Source organism: Musca domestica, unplaced genomic scaffold (assembly GCF_030504385.1).
Source record: "Musca domestica strain aabys unplaced genomic scaffold, Musca_domestica.polishedcontigs.V.1.1 3, whole genome shotgun sequence".
NCBI classification, from domain to species: Eukaryota; Metazoa; Arthropoda; class Insecta; order Diptera; family Muscidae; genus Musca; species Musca domestica.
This window is the reverse complement of record NW_026712299.1, coordinates 1,733,213-1,750,535: the sequence shown is the minus strand read 5'-3', so window position 1 is coordinate 1,750,535 and position 17,323 is coordinate 1,733,213. Positions and strand designations below refer to the sequence as shown.

The following is a 17,323-nucleotide window of genomic DNA, read 5'->3' as shown; positions in this document are numbered from 1 at the left end:
GGTATTTGTATTTGTGGGTCATCATTGGTTCTAGTATTTCCATTAACCTAAGGTGGAGGGTATTAAAAGTTTATGTTTTTACTTGTTTGTATTAAATTTAGGTCATTTTTGACCAGCTAAATATTACCTACCTGCCCAGCTCCAAACTTTAGTTTCATGAAAAGTTCGGAGTCGATTGATCTATAATTATGACCTCTAGACCAACTGCAAACTCAGGACATTTTTATGCTTTTGGTCCTTTTTAAGGATCTGGAAAAATATGCCACCTGTAGCGTGACCGTGACGGACGGACATGCATAGCTAGTCCGACTCAGCTCGACGAGATACGAAGATCCCTGTATACATTACTATGCGCTACATAATTTTTGGCCCAATCATGTCCAAAAAAATGGATTCATCCAACTGCTTGTTCCTACCTTTTATGGTGACGAGAATCGACAACTCGAAAGGAAATGGAAATATTTTTTATAGTAATGTGTTTATGTAAAAACTTTACTTGATCGTAAAATGCGGTCACTTTGTTTTGAGTTGTTCAGTTTAGGAATATTAGCAAAATCATAAGTTGTGTTCCAGAACCTGCAAATTAGTACTAATTAGCACTAATTCTGCTACAACGCGTTCCCGTACTCCAAAAACTAGCAAAACTTGCAGCTCTCTCGAGAAAAAAATGGCGCTGAGTGATGCACATTTCTGCTTGTTTTAGCTACATGAATTTGGCCGAGCAGAAATGTGCAGTTTGTAAATTTGACATTTAATTGGCAGAGCTAACAAGGTTGAAAAATGTATTGATACATTTCAATAAAGAAAATGATCAACTTGAAAACTAAAGGAAAAACTAATATTTGTCGTGCAAAAAACAAAAAGAGAAAATATGCAGCAACTGATGTATTCACTTTTGGATGATTCCAGCAGTGAAGAGGACTGGCTGAATGAGGAATCAGATTATTAATTATTATTATAAATTATTAATTTTAACTTATCGTCTTCAATACTCATTTTTTAAATGTTGGCGCTCTTTTCAGTAAGGTTTCACCAGCCCGATTTAGGCTGCTTACTTTTGGAATTTTGAATTTTGACATTTTATCGCATTTCTGCTAATTTTCCGTTCCCTTATTTTTTGAGCAAACCTAAATGAGAATGACATTTCGAACTGTTCTCTCTTCTGCTAGTTTTACTACTAAAAAGTACTGGAACACAACTATTATCTGTGTCCAGAATTAAAACACTTCTTATACGTCCACCACTATTTTCGTTCAAGAAATCCAAAACAAATTGACTCAATATTCATTTTCATTTATAATGAAAAATGTTTTATTAATTTTAACATATATATTGGAATTTGGTTTTTGTAGCGTGAAAAGACTTTTTCAATTAAGTAAAATATCGTATGGTATCCGTAAATCCAGTCAAAAGAAAGCTATCTGTTAAAAGAAACTCAATCTAAATAGATTTTGAGTGATTGTCTTCATTTCTTTTTCATTTTTTAATGAATTAAAAATAAATTCGATTTATTTAATTGAATCGAGTCTCTTCAACGATAGTCAATTAGTCGACCTACACATCCCTACCTATAACAAAGGCGGAACGCCGCCGCCAGTTATCAACAACTCACTGAGTCGCCGACGATGAGAAACCGTTGCGCTTTGTTGTCTGCACACAACATTAACTAGACTAGTGGCACTTATATTTTGGCCAAGCAAATTTAATTCAAAAAAGACTAGCAAGAAAGAATAAAGCTACGCAAGAAACGAAGCAACAAAACAGTGAACAACAAATCTTGCCAATAAACAAAATACATTTTGTACTTTTATAGCAACAGTATCCACACACACAGCACCCCGCAAACATGACTGATATGAAGAATGAAATGGACAGTGATTTGGATCAGAACTATTCGCTGAACAGCAATGCAGATCCCAAGAACATGCAGGAATTGACAATTTATGTGAGTATTGAATTTTGGATTGAGGCAATAAAAAGACAGTACAGCGCCCGGAAGGGGAAACGCAGCTTGTTGCATATTAAATGTGATAATTTCTTTTTAACAACTTATCGTACATGGTTGGTTCGAGGAAATTGACTTTATCATCCTCCCCTCCAGCTGATTATCATGCAGTTAACATAATTTGTTTACTTTTGTCTCTTTGTTGTGTAAACAAAAATGGGCGGACACTGCAACAACCAAGTTCAAGTGAGCCGATGGTGCAGCATAGAATAGATATCGACAATGATTAATTAATGAGACTTACAAGTTGATTGCGAAAAAGAACGATTCTCATCAATCTATTGGTCCATGGGACGTTTCAAGAAAAAACTCCACAGAAAATTATTACAACCGAAAAATTTGTGATCGAACTGAGGGAAATTGTTTGCTTGATTTTTCGGGAAACCCCCAAGATTTATTTGCAAATGCATTCCCAATACAAGTAACTTTACAATTGAATATTTTGTAGAGGGAATAACTGCGTAAAGGAAAGATGTATATCTTGTAGCAATTTGTAAACCGCCCAGGATTCTAGAATTTCTTAAGTACATCATTTGTCCATGAAAATACTGGAGTTATTCCCCCTTTCCACAGCACATAGCAAAGGTATTAGAATATGTATTGAATAAATTTATTGATATAATTGTAACTCTATCCGATAAGTCAAGTGTGCTTCAGGCTATGGAAATTTAAAAAAACATGATTAAGAATCAAACTCAAATGGATGCAGCTACCATCCAATACAAGTTTCTACCAGGAACCTAAATATCCACATGAATGGAGTTAAAACTCAAGTAACTAAGTGAAAGCGAAATTAAACGGTTTGGTCTATTTCCTATGGCTGTATTCAAAATATACCTAAATATTCTAAGTTAGTCATGTCAGCTTTGTCCACTTTCTGTTTCAAAGAATAGCGGTTCCAGAATATACATTACACAACTATAAACTTCTAAGGCTTCTCTTGGTGACTTCAATGAGGACTGACCCAAGAGCATATCCATAAAGAGTGGACCGCAGTATCCTATCTTTGTAGTAGAAAACGTATTAAAATGTGAAAAGTTATAGGAAAATCGGCCAGAAAGAGTGAACACAAAATGTCCTAGATTGCCCTTCTTGGAGACTGTCCAAAATATAATACAGGTTCCAGATTAATGTTTCCGATGCGTCCACAACGTTTGTGAAATTGCTAAATAAAAATCAGGGACCCATACCCTGAGCGTTATTAGCAATCAAAATTTTTGTAATTTGTGCGGTAGGAACAAGAAATAGTGAAACCATATTTTCCATAATCGAAATAAGCAGAAATGCAAAAATAATCAATTATTCTCTTCGATATTTATCGTTACATCGAGCCAGCCAGACGAACGCACACAGTTTGATCGATTCAAAATATCCTGGAACGTCATTAAGCACGATTTGAAATGTATCAGATGATATACACTGTCTGTATTTCAAAGCCAGCGAAGAACTATCACGGATCCTTAAAAAGTCATCTGTCTAAATGATCCTAAAATAGTCAACGAAACCAGAATTCATTAATAAATTTTTGAGGAATATAAACGAAGGTCTATGAAACGAGGGCCTATCAAAAAGTTGTCAATTTAAGGTCAACAAAATAACGACCCACAAGGTAGAAGGTCTATGAAACGAGGAGCTTTTAAACTGTTGTCCACCTAGAGACTACAAAATAACGACCAACGAGGTTAAAGGTCTATGAAAAGGATATCCTTTACAAATTTCATTTCAATTTACACTGAGACTTTTGAACACTATTTACAAGTTTCTTTTTTTCCCGAGATCTATAAGGCAACATAAAATGTGGATTTATAAAACAGAAATCTACCCAAAAATTATCAAAGACCCGGAAAAATTCATTGTTCATACGTTCATTCACAACGAATCGCTTGCTTGAGCTGATCGACACTTTGGTATCTTTTAGTGCCAACCTTGCTTTTCAAAATACTCCAGACACAATAGTCCAACGGATAGGTATCCGGAGATTTTGGTGGTCATTGTAGCCATTTGGAACATTGCTATACGTTCAGCTCACGAGCCATTTTTCGGCCACTTCGACGCGGGTTTCGATCAAGTCGCTTCTTTACTTTTCAAACTATTTCTGCTGATGTTGCTGTTTTCATCCGTTCACTGCCTTAACGTCGGGCTACGTTACCAGTATCACGGTAACGAGCGATGGTACGATGCAAAAAAAATTTATTCAAATTTAAATGCTGCAGTCCTCTAGCGATAGCCACTCGTGGTTTTCCAGCCAAATATGTAGAAATCACACTATCACGCTAGAATTCACAAATAACTTTTTTCTGGAAAATTCTCACCAAAATGCTTTTGTACGCTTGTAAACAATATAATGAGCTTTCACTGGAATAATTTTAACAGCTGTTGGACGAGTGGCTTAGAAATGACAGCAGTCTGAAGTTGGTTGCAGTTTTTTATCTCACCCTGTATGTATACTCTTTAACAAATTTGTCTTCTCAAAGACTTACAGAGTCATATAAACTAAGATTTATTAAAAAATTTTCTTCTGAAGGAGATCCAAACAAGGAGTGTTTTTAAAATTAAATGAAATTTTTTACACAATGATAATCAGATACATAAATTTTAAAAAACTATGGTACATTTACATTCTATGGCAGAAATCTTTCATGCGAGGGATTGCCATTATAGCCAAATGACCCAATACGCAACATGATGGCTTTGCAATAAAATTTCTGATTAAAATAAACTATCTATAAGTCAGTAGCATAGTTTTCCATAAGTTTTGTGTATGGTCTAGAAATAAACTGTGTACTTTACGTACTTAATTTAATAATTCAATCAACATTATATTTGATTTTCCATTTAATTAATCCATTTTCTTTTAATGTTCCTTGTTTTTTAAGGTCCAAAGCCTTTTGCAAAATGTACAGGACAAATTCCAAACCATGTCGGATCAAATTATAACTCGCATCGATGACATGGGCAATCGGATAGATGATTTAGAAAAAAGTATTGCTGATCTGATGAATCAAGCAGGTGTTGAGGGTCCAGAGAAATAAAACTAACCCAAAGTAAAGTAAGAAACAACATGGCAGAAGAAACACTGATGACGATCTCCATATGTGTGCGGGAGAAAAGAGGATGCTCAAACAGAAACAACCCCACAACAATAACAACACAACACATATATCAAAATAAAAAAAGTAGAATCAAAAATCACTAAATTTCCCACAATTCATTCTATATTTTTTTCTGCTTAGTTTCATTACCCATTAACGCATATTGCCTTTTCCCCCAAATAATAACTTATATATTTAGAATTTTATTACATTATTGTAGTTTTTTGCTGTATAGTTTTCTTCATACGTCTCTGTATTTTTGTATTTTGCGTGTCATAACACTGTATTTAATTCATTTCAGTACAATTATGATAGAAATTTACCATTATATTTTTTACACAAAAACAAAAAAAGAAGGGAATCTTTTATGTAAATTAAAATATAAATTATAAAAGAGATGGATTACAGTTTTGTTGGAGTGATATTTTGTTTGTAATTAATGTATGTATAATTTATCTTAAATTAAAACACAGTTTGATAAGCAAGAAGCATGAAAAAGAGAAGAAGAATATGAAGTAATAAAAATATTGAGTTTAAGTTGAACTATGTGAAATTTAAATGAGAGTTACAAGAGAGAACAACACATCAACGAAGTCTGAAATGGTGAACGTTGAAGAGAACGCACAACAAAAATATGTATAAAGGGGTCTTCATAGTCGTCTGTAAAAGAGTCCTTTATAGATGTCTATAAAGCAGTCTTTTAAGACGTCTAAAAAAGAGTTTTTGTAGTGGTCTGTAAAATATATATAGACGTTTAAAAATAGTCTCTAGAATTTTAGAATTTTATTTAAGAAGTCTTCTATGACGTCTATAAGAGAGACTTCATATATGCCTCGATTAAAAAAAGAATTATTGTAGATGTCTATGAATACAGGGTGAGATGAAAAAACTGCAACCAACTTTAGACTGCTGTCATTTCTAAGACACTCGTACGACAGCTGTAAAATTATTCCAGTGACAACTCATTATATTGTTTACAAGCGTACAAAAGCGCTTTGGTGAGAATTTTCCAGAAAAAAAAGTTATTCGTGACAGAATTCAAGCGTGACAGAGTGTTTTCTTTATATTTGACTGGAAAACCACAAGAGGATATCTTTAAAGCACTCCAGCATTCAAATGTGAATAAATCTTTTGTGTCTCGTACCATCGCTCGTTACCGTGATACTGGTAGCGTAGCCCGACGTCAAGAAAGTGGACGGAAGAAAACAGCAACATCAGCAGAAATGGTTCGAAAAGTAAAGAAGCGACTTGATTGAAACCCGCGTCGCAGTGCCCGAAAAATGGCTCGAGAGCTGAACATATCGCAATATTCCATTCGGCAAATATTAAAAAATGAACTTGGGGTAAAGCCGCGTCGCATTGGCCGAAAAATGACTCGTGAGCTGAACATAACGCAATATTCCATTCGGCAAATATTGAAAAATGAGCTCGGCATAAAGCCATTGAAATTACAAAAAGTGCAAGAACTTACACCGCAACAGAACGAAAATAGACTCAAAAGAGCTAAAGAGTTGCTTCGCTTGGCCGAAAGTGGTGAACTGACGAATTTGGTTTACTCCGATCATAAAACGTTCGTTTTGTAAACAAACAAAATGACCGTGTTTACTTGCAAAGAAGTCAGCTGAGTTGTGCACCTTCGGTTGGCCACCAGAACTCAAGCGCCGGCCATGGTTGTGATGGTGTGGGCCGCCATAACAGCCGATGATCGCTCTCCGCTCGTATTTATCAGAATAAATGCGGAATATTATCGCGAAAATATTCTGGAGGATGTTTTAAAGTCTTGAGTACGCAAACATTTTGGCCGCAGACCTTGGACATTCCAACAGGACTCAGCACCATCGCACTCAGCTCGTGCAACCTAAGAATGGTTACAAAATGAGGTTCCTCGCTTCATTTCCAGCGCGCAATGTCCACCAAAATCTCCGGATGCCAATCCGTTGGACTATTGTGTCTGGAGTATTTTGGAAAGCAAAGTTGGCACTAAAAAATACCAAAGTGTCGAACACCTCAAGCAAGAGTTTCGCCGGGAATGGGCCAAAATACCGCAGAGCAACATTCGGACAGCGTGTGACGGTTTCATTGGCCGTTTGAGGGCCATAATTCATGCCAAAGGTGACCAATTCGACAAAAATCTAAACTTGTTCTAAAATTTGATTCTATTTCCGACATTTTTTGCTTCCATTCAATAAAATTTAAAAAAAAATATAAAAATTATGTCGTTTGACTTTGTTGCAGTTAGCTTATCTCACCCTGTACATGATTCTAGTTTGAATTCTGTGAGATGTACCAAAATTCAGGTCATTTGGACTGAAATTGGCCATTTGGTGCACAACCCGAAACCCGAAATTGGTTGAATACATATGGGAGCTATATTTAAATCTGATCCCATTATCACCAATTTCAATAGTGTTCGTCCTTGTGCCAAAAAAATATTCATCTCAATTGGATAGTAAATGCGATCTGCATTTTGTTCACAAGAATACATGGACGGACTGACATGCATAAACCACTCAGAAAAAAATTCTATGAAGTTCCTCAAAAGTAACTATGGGTCTATCACGCTTCCTTCTCACATACTACACATACTACCCTTCACACTATTTGGGGTAGAGTATAAAAGAGCCTTGTATATGTTTATACAAATAGTTTTTATACTATGAAATAATCCTTATAGACGTCTGTTAAAGTGTCTTTCTAGAGGTCTATAGACGAGTCTTCAAGACGTCTAAGATTAGACTTCATAGACGTTTAAATTCCCGGCTAAATTTGTTAGACTACCCCCAAAAATTAAAAAAAGTCCAAGCAACAAATCCTTTCATGTATTTATTTGATTTTCAAAATAAGTTAATATATCTACGGAAGAGCAGAATAACAACAACAATATTTTTATTAATTTCTATTATTGCGGGTGCAGTTGATAATATTTTCGGCGGTATTCTTTTCAATGCTCGATTTTTGTTTCTTTTTTGTCTCAACAATTGTAACCTGGCGACGTTTGTCGTCAACACCGCCAATACCATCATCACTATTGCTACCATCATTTTCATCATCCTCCCCCTTGAGGGGAGTTGACGATGATAGTTTCTGTTTCTGTTTGTTAGGGTTGTCATGTCTGTTAACCAAGCGTGGTATACCCGTACTAGAGGAAACACCTGTTAAACGTTTCGTTACAAAAACATTTTTACTTTTGCCAGCAATGGTTGGGCCGCCACCACCCTCTTTTAATTTGGGTTTCTTGAGAACCTACATGCACACACATACAATAATACAAAATATAAATTGGGAAAATGCATTTAGGTTTTACAAAAAAAAAATGGTAGAAAGAAAGGAAGCAGTCAAACTTGGTAATAACGGATACTTGAGGACTCACCCCATTGTCTCCGTTATAACCAAATTTGACTGAGTTCTCAACGATTGCATTGGTGGTTATGCAAATTTGCCATAGGAAATTTGTTGGGAGTAACAAAAACAATACAACAACTAACAATGTGGGTGTTGATGGTAGGAATGGGAAATGTCATTAATAGGTAACAGTGCAATGACCTACAAATTAATTCATAGGGGATGGAGGAAAATGATTTATTTATTTAATGAATTTGTTTGTTTGTTTTAAATAAACAAAGTAGCCAGAAGTTAGATGGAGTTGATTTGTTGATTCTGTTGCCATGAGAGCAATAATGAAAGGAAATTGTGAATTGCCTGTGCTACAGACGATATTCATATCAAAGAGCTAAAATTACCAAGTGTTTGAATATAAGAAAAAAGCCAATACTGTTTTTTATTATTTTTTGGGTTAGAAAATGCATGAAAAACGTGATTGTCAACTCGTTTGTTTTAATACTGGACATGCATTTGCTTTTGCAACCTTACATGGGTGGCTGCCACAGCTTTGAAGGGATGTTTAACCTGTGGCTTTGCCAGGGGTTTCTTATAATTAAAAGTGGTATTTGCCTTAAGATCAGAGGCTGAGTCATCGGATATAGCTTCGCCCACATCTTCTGCGTCGGTGTCTTCTTCATTGGATTTATCCTGAAAATGAAAAAATGGAAATGATAAATATAGCGGTTAACAAAGAGGTTTCAGATAAAAAGAAGATAAATATTTTTATTCATCGAAGTAGTAGCTGCTCCTTCAAATTTAGAATCCTCAGAAGTCTGTATAGACTCCTCCAACGGAGTATGTACAGACTTCTCCAAAGGAGTCTGTATAGACTCCTCCAAAGGATTCTGTATAGACTCCTCCAAAGGAGTCTGTGTAGACTCCTCTAAAGGGGTATGTACAGGGTGAGATGAAAAAAACTGCAACCAACTTCAGACTGCTGTCATTTCTAAGTCGTTCGTCCGACAGCAGTTAAAATTATTCCAGTGACAGCTCATTATATTCTTTGCAAGCGTATAAAAGCATTTTGGTGAGAATTTTCCAAAAAAAAAAAAATTGTTATTCGCGGTGGAATTCAAGCGTGATAGTGTGATTTCTTCATATTTGGCCGGAAAACCACAAGTGGCTATCGTTAGAGCACTCCAGCATTTAAATGTGAATAAATTTTTTGTGTTTCGTACCATCGCTCGTTACCGTGATACTGGTAGCGTAGACCGACTTCAAGGAAGTGGACGGAAGAAAACAGAAACATCAGCAGAAATGATTCGAAAAGTAAAGAGGCGACTTGATCGAAACCCCTATATTCCATTCATTCAGGGTTAAGCCATTGAAATTCCAGAAAGTGCACGAACTTACACCGCAATAGAAAGAAAATAGTCTCAAAAGAGCTAAAGAGTTGCTTCGCTTGGCCGAAAGTGGTGATCTGCTGAATTTGGTTTTCTCCGATGAGAAAAAATTCGTTGTCCAGCAGTGCACCTTCGGTTGGCCACCAGAGCTCAAGCGCCGGCCATGGTGGTGATGGTGTGGGCCGCCGTAACAGCCGATGGTCGCTCTCCGCTCATATTAATCGACCGTGGTATCAGAATAAATGCCGGATATTATCGCGAAAATATTCTGGAGGATGTATTAAAGCGCATTTTGGCCGCAGACCTTGGACATTCCAACAGGACTCAGCACCATCGCACTCAGCACGCGCCACCCAAGAATGATTACGAAATGAGGTTCCTCATTTCTAGCGCACAATGGCCACCAAAATCTCTGAATACCAATCCGTTGGACTATTGTGTCCGGAGTATTTTGGGAAGCATGGTTGACACTAAAAATACCAAAGTGTCGATCACCTCAAGCAGGCGCCCAGCCGGAAATGGATCAAAATACCGCAGAGCAACATTCGGGCAGCGTGTGACGGTTTTATCGCCCTAAACTTATTCTAAAATTTGATGCTATTTCCGACATTTTTTGTTTTCATTCAAAAAAATTAAAAAAAAAAATGTAAAAATGATGGCGTTTGACTTTGTTGCAGTTTTTTATCTCAGCCTGTATAGAATCCTCTAAAGGAGTATATATAGACTCATCCATAGGAGTCTGTTTAGACTCCTCTAAAAGGAGTCTGTTTAGACTCCTCTAAAAGGAGTCTGTTTAGACTCCTCTAATAGGAGTCTGTATAGACTCCTCTAAAAGGATTCTGATAAAACTACTTTAGCGGTGTCTATATAGACCCTTCCTCCTATTCTATATACCCCTTATTTTGTATAACATTATATAATTGTACCTCTTCGTCTTCCTCATCCTCATCATCTTCCTCCTCATCCTCTTCTTCATCCTCGTCGTCATCATCATCATCGTCGTCATCGGTTTTTGCTTCCGTTAAATTTTTTGTTGATTTTGACATGCGACCCATTCTCTTGAGGGGACTCAACAATTGGTCCCTATCCAAACTTTCCATTGACTGAGATGATCTAAGGCTATTTGCCTTTTTATTCTTTGTTGTCTTCTTATCTTGTGTTTCAGTCTTCGATTTCATAAGTTTTTGAAATTCTATAAAATCACCACGCTCATCAATATTTGAGACATCGTAATAGCTGGCCGTTAGCGCTTCCAATGATTTCGTATGGAATTTCATTGCAATCAAAATGAAATCCGTCAAAATTGTTTTGAGATTAGACAATTTACGTTTTTCAAATTCACAAATAACATTGTCGATTTCTTTATTTGTACGATTTAAATCCTTTTGGGCTTCAAGCAACTCGGAATCGGCGGCCGACTGAAATTGATAACGGAAATATGTAGAGGATTATAATTGGAAATTTTGAATTATATAGTATGTGGTTCCACTCACATTATTGGCTGAGAATTTGTTTTTTAAATCTAGCATCTGTCTTTGCTTTAAAACCTCCTTATCTCGCGCTATGACTGCGGTGCGCAAATTGTCTCTGCTCGTTTTGCACAAATTTTCAAATTGAGTCATTTCATTTATAATCTGAAATGAAAAAAAAATAAATAAATAATTAAATCTGTAATTAAAAATTGTTGAAAAATTATTCCTAGCACAAGAGTCAATTTAGTAGAGCTTTGAAGTACAATCAAGGACTGTAGACTGAGTTAGAAAATAAACTATAGAGTGGCTTTTAAAGAATATTTTTTTCAAAGAATTTTAGTTTAGCAATCGCAGATTTCTTTAAGTATATTTTTTCTAAAGGCTTTTAGTCCAATAACCGTGGATTTTAAAGAATATTTTTGTGGACTTTTAATTCAACAATCGTAGATTTTTTTAATACTTTTTGAGAATTTTCAAAAAGGATATAAGTGTTATAATCGTGGATTTTTTTAAAAATATTCTAAAAGGACTATTAGCGTTATCATCGTGAACATTGTTTAACAACATTCGAGAAGGACTATTACCGAATTTAATCGTGAATATTATAGATAATGCTCTTTTTATACTCTCCGCCATACTATGGAGGGTATATTAACTTTGTCATTCCGTTTGTAACTCCTCGAAATATACATTTTAGACCCAACGAAGCATATATATTCTTGATCATCGTAAAATTCTAAGTCGATTTAAAGATGTCCGTCTTCCTGTCTGTTGTAATCACGCTATCTTTAGAACGAATTAAGATAGAAGGCTAAAATTTTGCACACATGTTTATTTTGCCATCAGGCAGGTTAACTTCGTAAATGGGTAGGTCCACGTTTTCATATAGCCCCCATATAATGGTACCTCCCGATATTCGGTGTTTTGATGATTTTAGCGACATTATTCACCGAAATTGTTTCAATTTTGGTATTTGATGTTTGTAATGGATGCTACAGCCTATGCCAGGATATTGTCTGTGCAGGTCCACGTCTTCGCATAGCCCCCATATAACGGCAGCTCCCGATATTCGGTATTTCGATGATTTTAACGACATTATTCACCGGAATTGTTTCACATTTTGTATTTGAAGCTCGAAATAGATACTACAATCTATGACAGAAAATTGTCTGTGTAGGTCCACGTCTTCGTATAGCCCCCATATAACGGTACCTCCCAATATTCGATATTTTGATGAATGTTATTCACCGGAGTAGTTTCAAATTACGTATTTAGAGTTCGTGATGGGAACTTCAGGCTGTGACAGAAAATTGTCTATGTAGGTCCAGGTGTTAGCATAGGCCCTTATATATCAATACCTCCATATATTCGGTATTTTGACGATTTTAGGTACAATACGCACCGAAATTGATTGAGATGTCGTATTTGAAGATCGTAATGGATGCTACAGCCTGTCACAGAAAATTGTCTATGCAGGTCCAGGTCTTGTATAGCTCCGATATAACGATACCTCCTTATATACGGTATTTTGATGATTGTAGCTACATTATTCACAGTTTATTTCAAGTTTCGAATTTGTATATGGTAATGGCTTATGACAAATACTGCCTATGTAGGTCCACGTCGTATTCGAAAATAACGTCAATATTCGGTATTTTTAAGATATTAACAGAATTTTTAACGGATTTTATTTTTTGAAAATTTCCAAATTCGTTCTAAATGGTGAAGTGTATTCACTTACTGCTTTTTAACTTGTTTCTTTTTAGTTCAATAGCAAACGGGGAAGCTATATTAAAACGTTGACCTACATTAAATATTTTTTGTGAGGAGTTAAATTACCCACTGCAATTTTGGATTTCCCAAGGGCAAACCCTATAATCGGTTAAAATTTAAACATATATCTTTGTCCGATTTGCCTTTTATTGTGCACCAAATGTGTAATATTCTTAAAAATAGGTTAGAATTTGGCACATACGACAAAATTGAGTCTAGAAACAAGTACGTCGAATTTGTTGGAAATTGGTTCAAATCTAGCTATAGCTCTCATATGTATTGTACATCCGATTTGTAATTTTTGTCCTACATAGCCAAAATAAAACATGTTCTCCTTAACAACGATATTCGGGGAAATTTAAAAATTATACCTTTGCCAAATTTTAAATACATTTGCCAAATTTTATTGAGATAGGTTCAAATTTGGATATAGCTGCCGTATATATCTTTACTCGTTTTCAATAATATAGGTCCGAATTGAATGGATTTTGGCACATATAAATGATTTCAGCCTGGAAGATCGGATATCAAATTATACCCGTAAATGGTCTCCAATATGTACGATGGACGAGTTGAAATGGAGGGTCCGAGGATTTTTCAAATATACCTTCCTTCAAATCCTCAGCACTAAATTAAAATATACTTACCTTTATTTCCATGCGATGCACATGGATGTCCATATAATCGGCCATAACTGTCACGGCATTTGTGACATTTTTCAAGCCCTCGGTCAGACTTTCATTTATGTCCTCCTCGTCGGCATAATGCTTTAAACTTTTCGACAGTTCATCATAGCAATCACGAAACCTAGAAGAAAGATAGAAGCCATTAGCACTTTTTTGCTCAGCAACGATGTCATATACATATTTACTTTGCCATTTTCCTTGTGCAATCGGAAAATGTCAAACACATATCCATTAAATGTTTCTCGGTTAAATTAATACGTTCGTTGATGATTTTAATGCGATCATCTTTGGTATTTGGAAATGATAACTTGGAACGGCGAAACATTGTTTAGAAAACGAAACTTAGTTTAATAATTTATTGAGAATTTGCAGTGTTTCGTTTTGTTGCAACGCGTTGTATTCCTTTTCCATCTGAAGTGTCAGATGTAACGGTTGTCATGACAACACAGGGTGGTTAAGAAAGTAAAGTGGTGGTGAATATAAAATGACAACAGGTGCTAAAAGGGGAAATGCCTGTTTCGTTTCGTGTATTCACAAGGTGACACAGTAAGGTCAGTTGTTGTCTTTGTACTGATGTCAAAATAAAATAGTTTTGTTCCTGTATTGCAAAACATCGAAATCTTTTTCCTTATTTTTAAAATGATTAAAAAGTGTGAAAAATTAATGAAAAGCTTTGATTTTTTATGAAAAAAATATCCAAACTGTTCAATCTTTCAATTCCATGTAAGAAATGGTTAATATCTTAAATACACGCCCGCAATGTACCGTTGTTTCAAACATTGCTTTTGAAAATATTTTTCAAAACAAACTAGTAAAAAAGTTGTAAGTTCGGCCGGGTCGAACTTTGAATACCCTCCACCATTTGGAAACAATTTGACATTTTTCAAAAAAATAAAATCCTTTAAAAATTCGTTTAAAATCTTAAAAATACCAAATGTAGCCGTTATATTTGGGTTTATACGTACCGGTGTGAACCTGCAATTTTTTCAAAAGCCATTACAATATTCAAATACGATACCCGAAAAAATATATATCCATTACAAATATACCAAATACCAAATTTGAAACATTTCCGGTGAATATTGTCGCTAAAATCATTAAAATACCGAATATCGGGAGGTACCGTTATATGCGGGCTATACGAAGACGTGGACACAGACAATTTTCTGTCATAAGCTGTAGTATCCATTACGAACTTCAAATACCAAATTTGAAACATTTTCGGTGAATAATGTCGCTAAATCATCAAAAACCCGAAAATAGGGAGGTACCAATATTTTGGGGCTGTACCAAAACGTGGTACTACATGGTTCATTTTCAATACCAAAAGTCCTGCAGACATAATATACATTTGTACAGACGATATAGTATTTTATGCTGATCAAGAATATATATATATACTTCGTGGGTTCTAAAATGTATAATTTGAGGTGTTACAAACGGAATGACAAACTTATTATACCCTCCATATTATGGTGGAGGGTATAATAATATCCTGATCACAGTGCAGTATGTAGGTATGTATATTAAAAATATAAATGCTGTCAAACTGAGCATTTCAGTTGAAACACTTGTGGGTACATCCTAAAAGTATGCTATAAAAATTCTGAAAAAGAATGTAAATAATCCCTTAGTAGCATGACAGAAGAATACAGGTAGATGCATTAACGCTTGGGAGCATTGATATATCAAAAAAATTTAAATGTTTTTTCAAATATAAGTAGATTTTCATATGTTTTCTTATATAACGTCATTCGGAGGCTATTATAATTCGCGTTTTTCAACAATTTTTACAACGTTAAATAATTTTTCATTCAAAATTTTCGATTCCAAAATTGGTTTGACAGTTCATTGTCCCAGCAGCTGTGTCGACGCGTCTACCTATGTTCTTCTACCATGCTTAGTAGATCCCATGGTAGAAGAATGTAGGTAATCGCATCGATACAGCTGCTGGGACAATAAACTGTCAAATCAATTTTGGAATTGGAATTTTTGAACGAAAATTTATTTAAATTTTTAAAAATTGTTAAAAAAATGCATATCATAACAACCTCCAATTGGCGTCGTATAGGAAAACGTATACCAATCTACTTATTTTTGAAGAAACATTTAAACATTTTTGACGTATCAATGTTCCCAAGTGTTGATGCATCTACCTGTATTCTTCTACCATTGTAAAAACCTATGCGTATATAATGTTTACACCATCTGAATTTTGTTGCGTATGAATGGCAATGCCTTTAAGATGTGTAAATTGGCAAATGTGGCAATACCAGCAAAGGTATTACTTTTAGCATTGACACGAACCATTTTTTGGTTTGTCGATTGATATGTAGATGACTATCGGAGCAATAATTGTGATTTTTTAGAATATTTTTTAAAAGAGCTATCAAAGCAATAATCGAGGGGTTTTTCAAGAATATATTTGAATGACTATTAAAGCAATAACCATTGATTTTATTAAAAATATTTTTTGAAGGACTATAGAAGCAATAATCGCGTATTTTTTTTAGAATATTTTTTTGAAGGACTATCAAAACAATAATTGTGTTTTTTTAAAGTACTATTAAAGCAATAATTGTAGATTTTTTAAGAATTTTTTAGGGCTATTGAAGCAATAATCGTGGATTTTTAAGAGTAGTTTTTAAAGGACTATCGAGCATTTTTAAGAATATTTTTTGAAGGACTATAAAAGCAATAATCGTAGATTTTTTTTAAAAAATTTTTTGAAGGACGATCAAAGCAATAGTCGTGTATTTTTTAGGAATATTTTTTGAAGGACTATCGGAGCACTAATTGTGAATTTTTAAGAATATTTTTGAAGGACCATCAAAGCAATAATCGTGGATTTTTCAGGGCTATTAAAGCAATAATCCTGGATTTTTTAAGAATATTTTTGAAGGACTATTAAAGCAATGATAGTGTATTTTTTAAGAATATTTTTTTAAGAACTATCAAAGCAATAGTCGTTGATTTTTTAAGAATATATTTTGCAAGGAGGACCAAAGCAATAGTCGTGTATTTTTTAGGAATATTTTTTGAAGGACTATTAAACCAATAAACGTGGATTTTTTATAGAATATCTTTTGAAGGACTATCGAAGCAATAATCGTTGATTTTTTTATAATATTTTTGGAAGGACTATCAGAGCACTAATTGTGAATTTTTAAGATTATTTTTAAAGGACTATCAAAGCAATAATCGTGGATTTTTTAAGAATATTTTTGAAGGACTATTAAAGCAATGATAGTGGATTTTTTAAAAATATATTTTTTTTAAGAACTATCAAAGCAATAGTCGTTTATTTTTTAGGAATATATTTTGCAGGAGGACCAATACAGTAATCGCCATAATTTTTAATTTTGTTTTTAAATTTTATTAAATGAAAGCAAAAAATGTCGGAAATAGCATCAACTATTAGAACAAGTTTAGATTTGCTCGAATTGGTCACCTTTGGCACGAATTATGGCCTTCAAACGGCTAATGAAACCTGAATATTGCTCGAATGTTGTTCTGCGGTATTTTGGCCCATTCCCGGCGAAGCGCTTGCTTGAGGTGATCGACACTTTGG

The 17,323-nt window shown here is 34.7% G+C and overlaps 2 protein-coding genes across 4 annotated transcripts; one reads left to right on the top strand and one right to left on the bottom strand.

Moving 5' to 3' along the window:
* Positions 1-1,616: 1,616 nt before the first annotated feature.
* Positions 1,617-5,640, top strand: LOC101895324 (heat shock factor-binding protein 1). The gene is made up of 2 exons (XM_005187265.4): positions 1,617-1,945; positions 4,882-5,640. Exons 1-2 carry the CDS (start codon positions 1,847-1,849, stop codon positions 5,035-5,037), a joined length of 255 nt encoding a protein of 84 aa, XP_005187322.1. The 5' UTR covers positions 1,617-1,846; the 3' UTR covers positions 5,038-5,640.
* Positions 5,641-7,917: 2,277 nt separating this feature from the next.
* On the bottom strand, positions 7,918-14,248 carry LOC131803399 (CBY1-interacting BAR domain-containing protein homolog). 3 transcript variants are annotated; one of them, XM_059124682.1, is made up of 6 exons: positions 13,930-14,051; positions 13,714-13,873; positions 11,315-11,455; positions 10,748-11,239; positions 8,968-9,126; positions 7,918-8,340 (listed from the first exon to the last, which is right to left on the bottom strand). In XM_059124682.1, coding segments are annotated over exons 1-6 (1,308 nt in total). In that variant the 5' UTR covers positions 13,932-14,051; the 3' UTR covers positions 7,918-7,986. The 3 variants fall into 3 exon arrangements, with proteins under 3 accessions (XP_058980665.1, XP_058980664.1, XP_058980666.1); XM_059124681.1 differs by having other exon boundaries at positions 7,919-8,340; positions 13,938-14,248; XM_059124683.1 differs by lacking the exon at positions 7,918-8,340 and having other exon boundaries at positions 8,663-9,126; positions 13,938-14,240.
* Between the last annotated feature and the right edge of the window lie 3,075 nt (positions 14,249-17,323).

Bases quoted from the DNA above. Each gene is read 5' to 3' on its own strand.
- LOC131803399 (XM_059124681.1), bottom strand. From the start codon at position 14,077: ATGTTTCGCCGTTCCAAGTTATCATTTCCAAATACCAAAGATGATCGC. The intron at 13,874-13,937 runs GTAAATATGTAT...TCTTTCTTCTAG, and splicing joins TGCACAAGGAAAATGGCAAA to GTTTCGTGATTGCTATGATG. The intron at 8,341-8,967 runs GTAAGGTTGCAA...GTGTGCATGTAG, and splicing joins AAGCTGTGGCAGCCACCCAT to GTTCTCAAGAAACCCAAATT.
- LOC101895324 (XM_005187265.4), top strand. From the start codon at position 1,847: ATGACTGATATGAAGAATGAAATGGACAGTGATTTGGATCAGAACTAT. The intron at 1,946-4,881 runs GTGAGTATTGAA...TTGTTTTTTAAG, and splicing joins TGCAGGAATTGACAATTTAT to GTCCAAAGCCTTTTGCAAAA.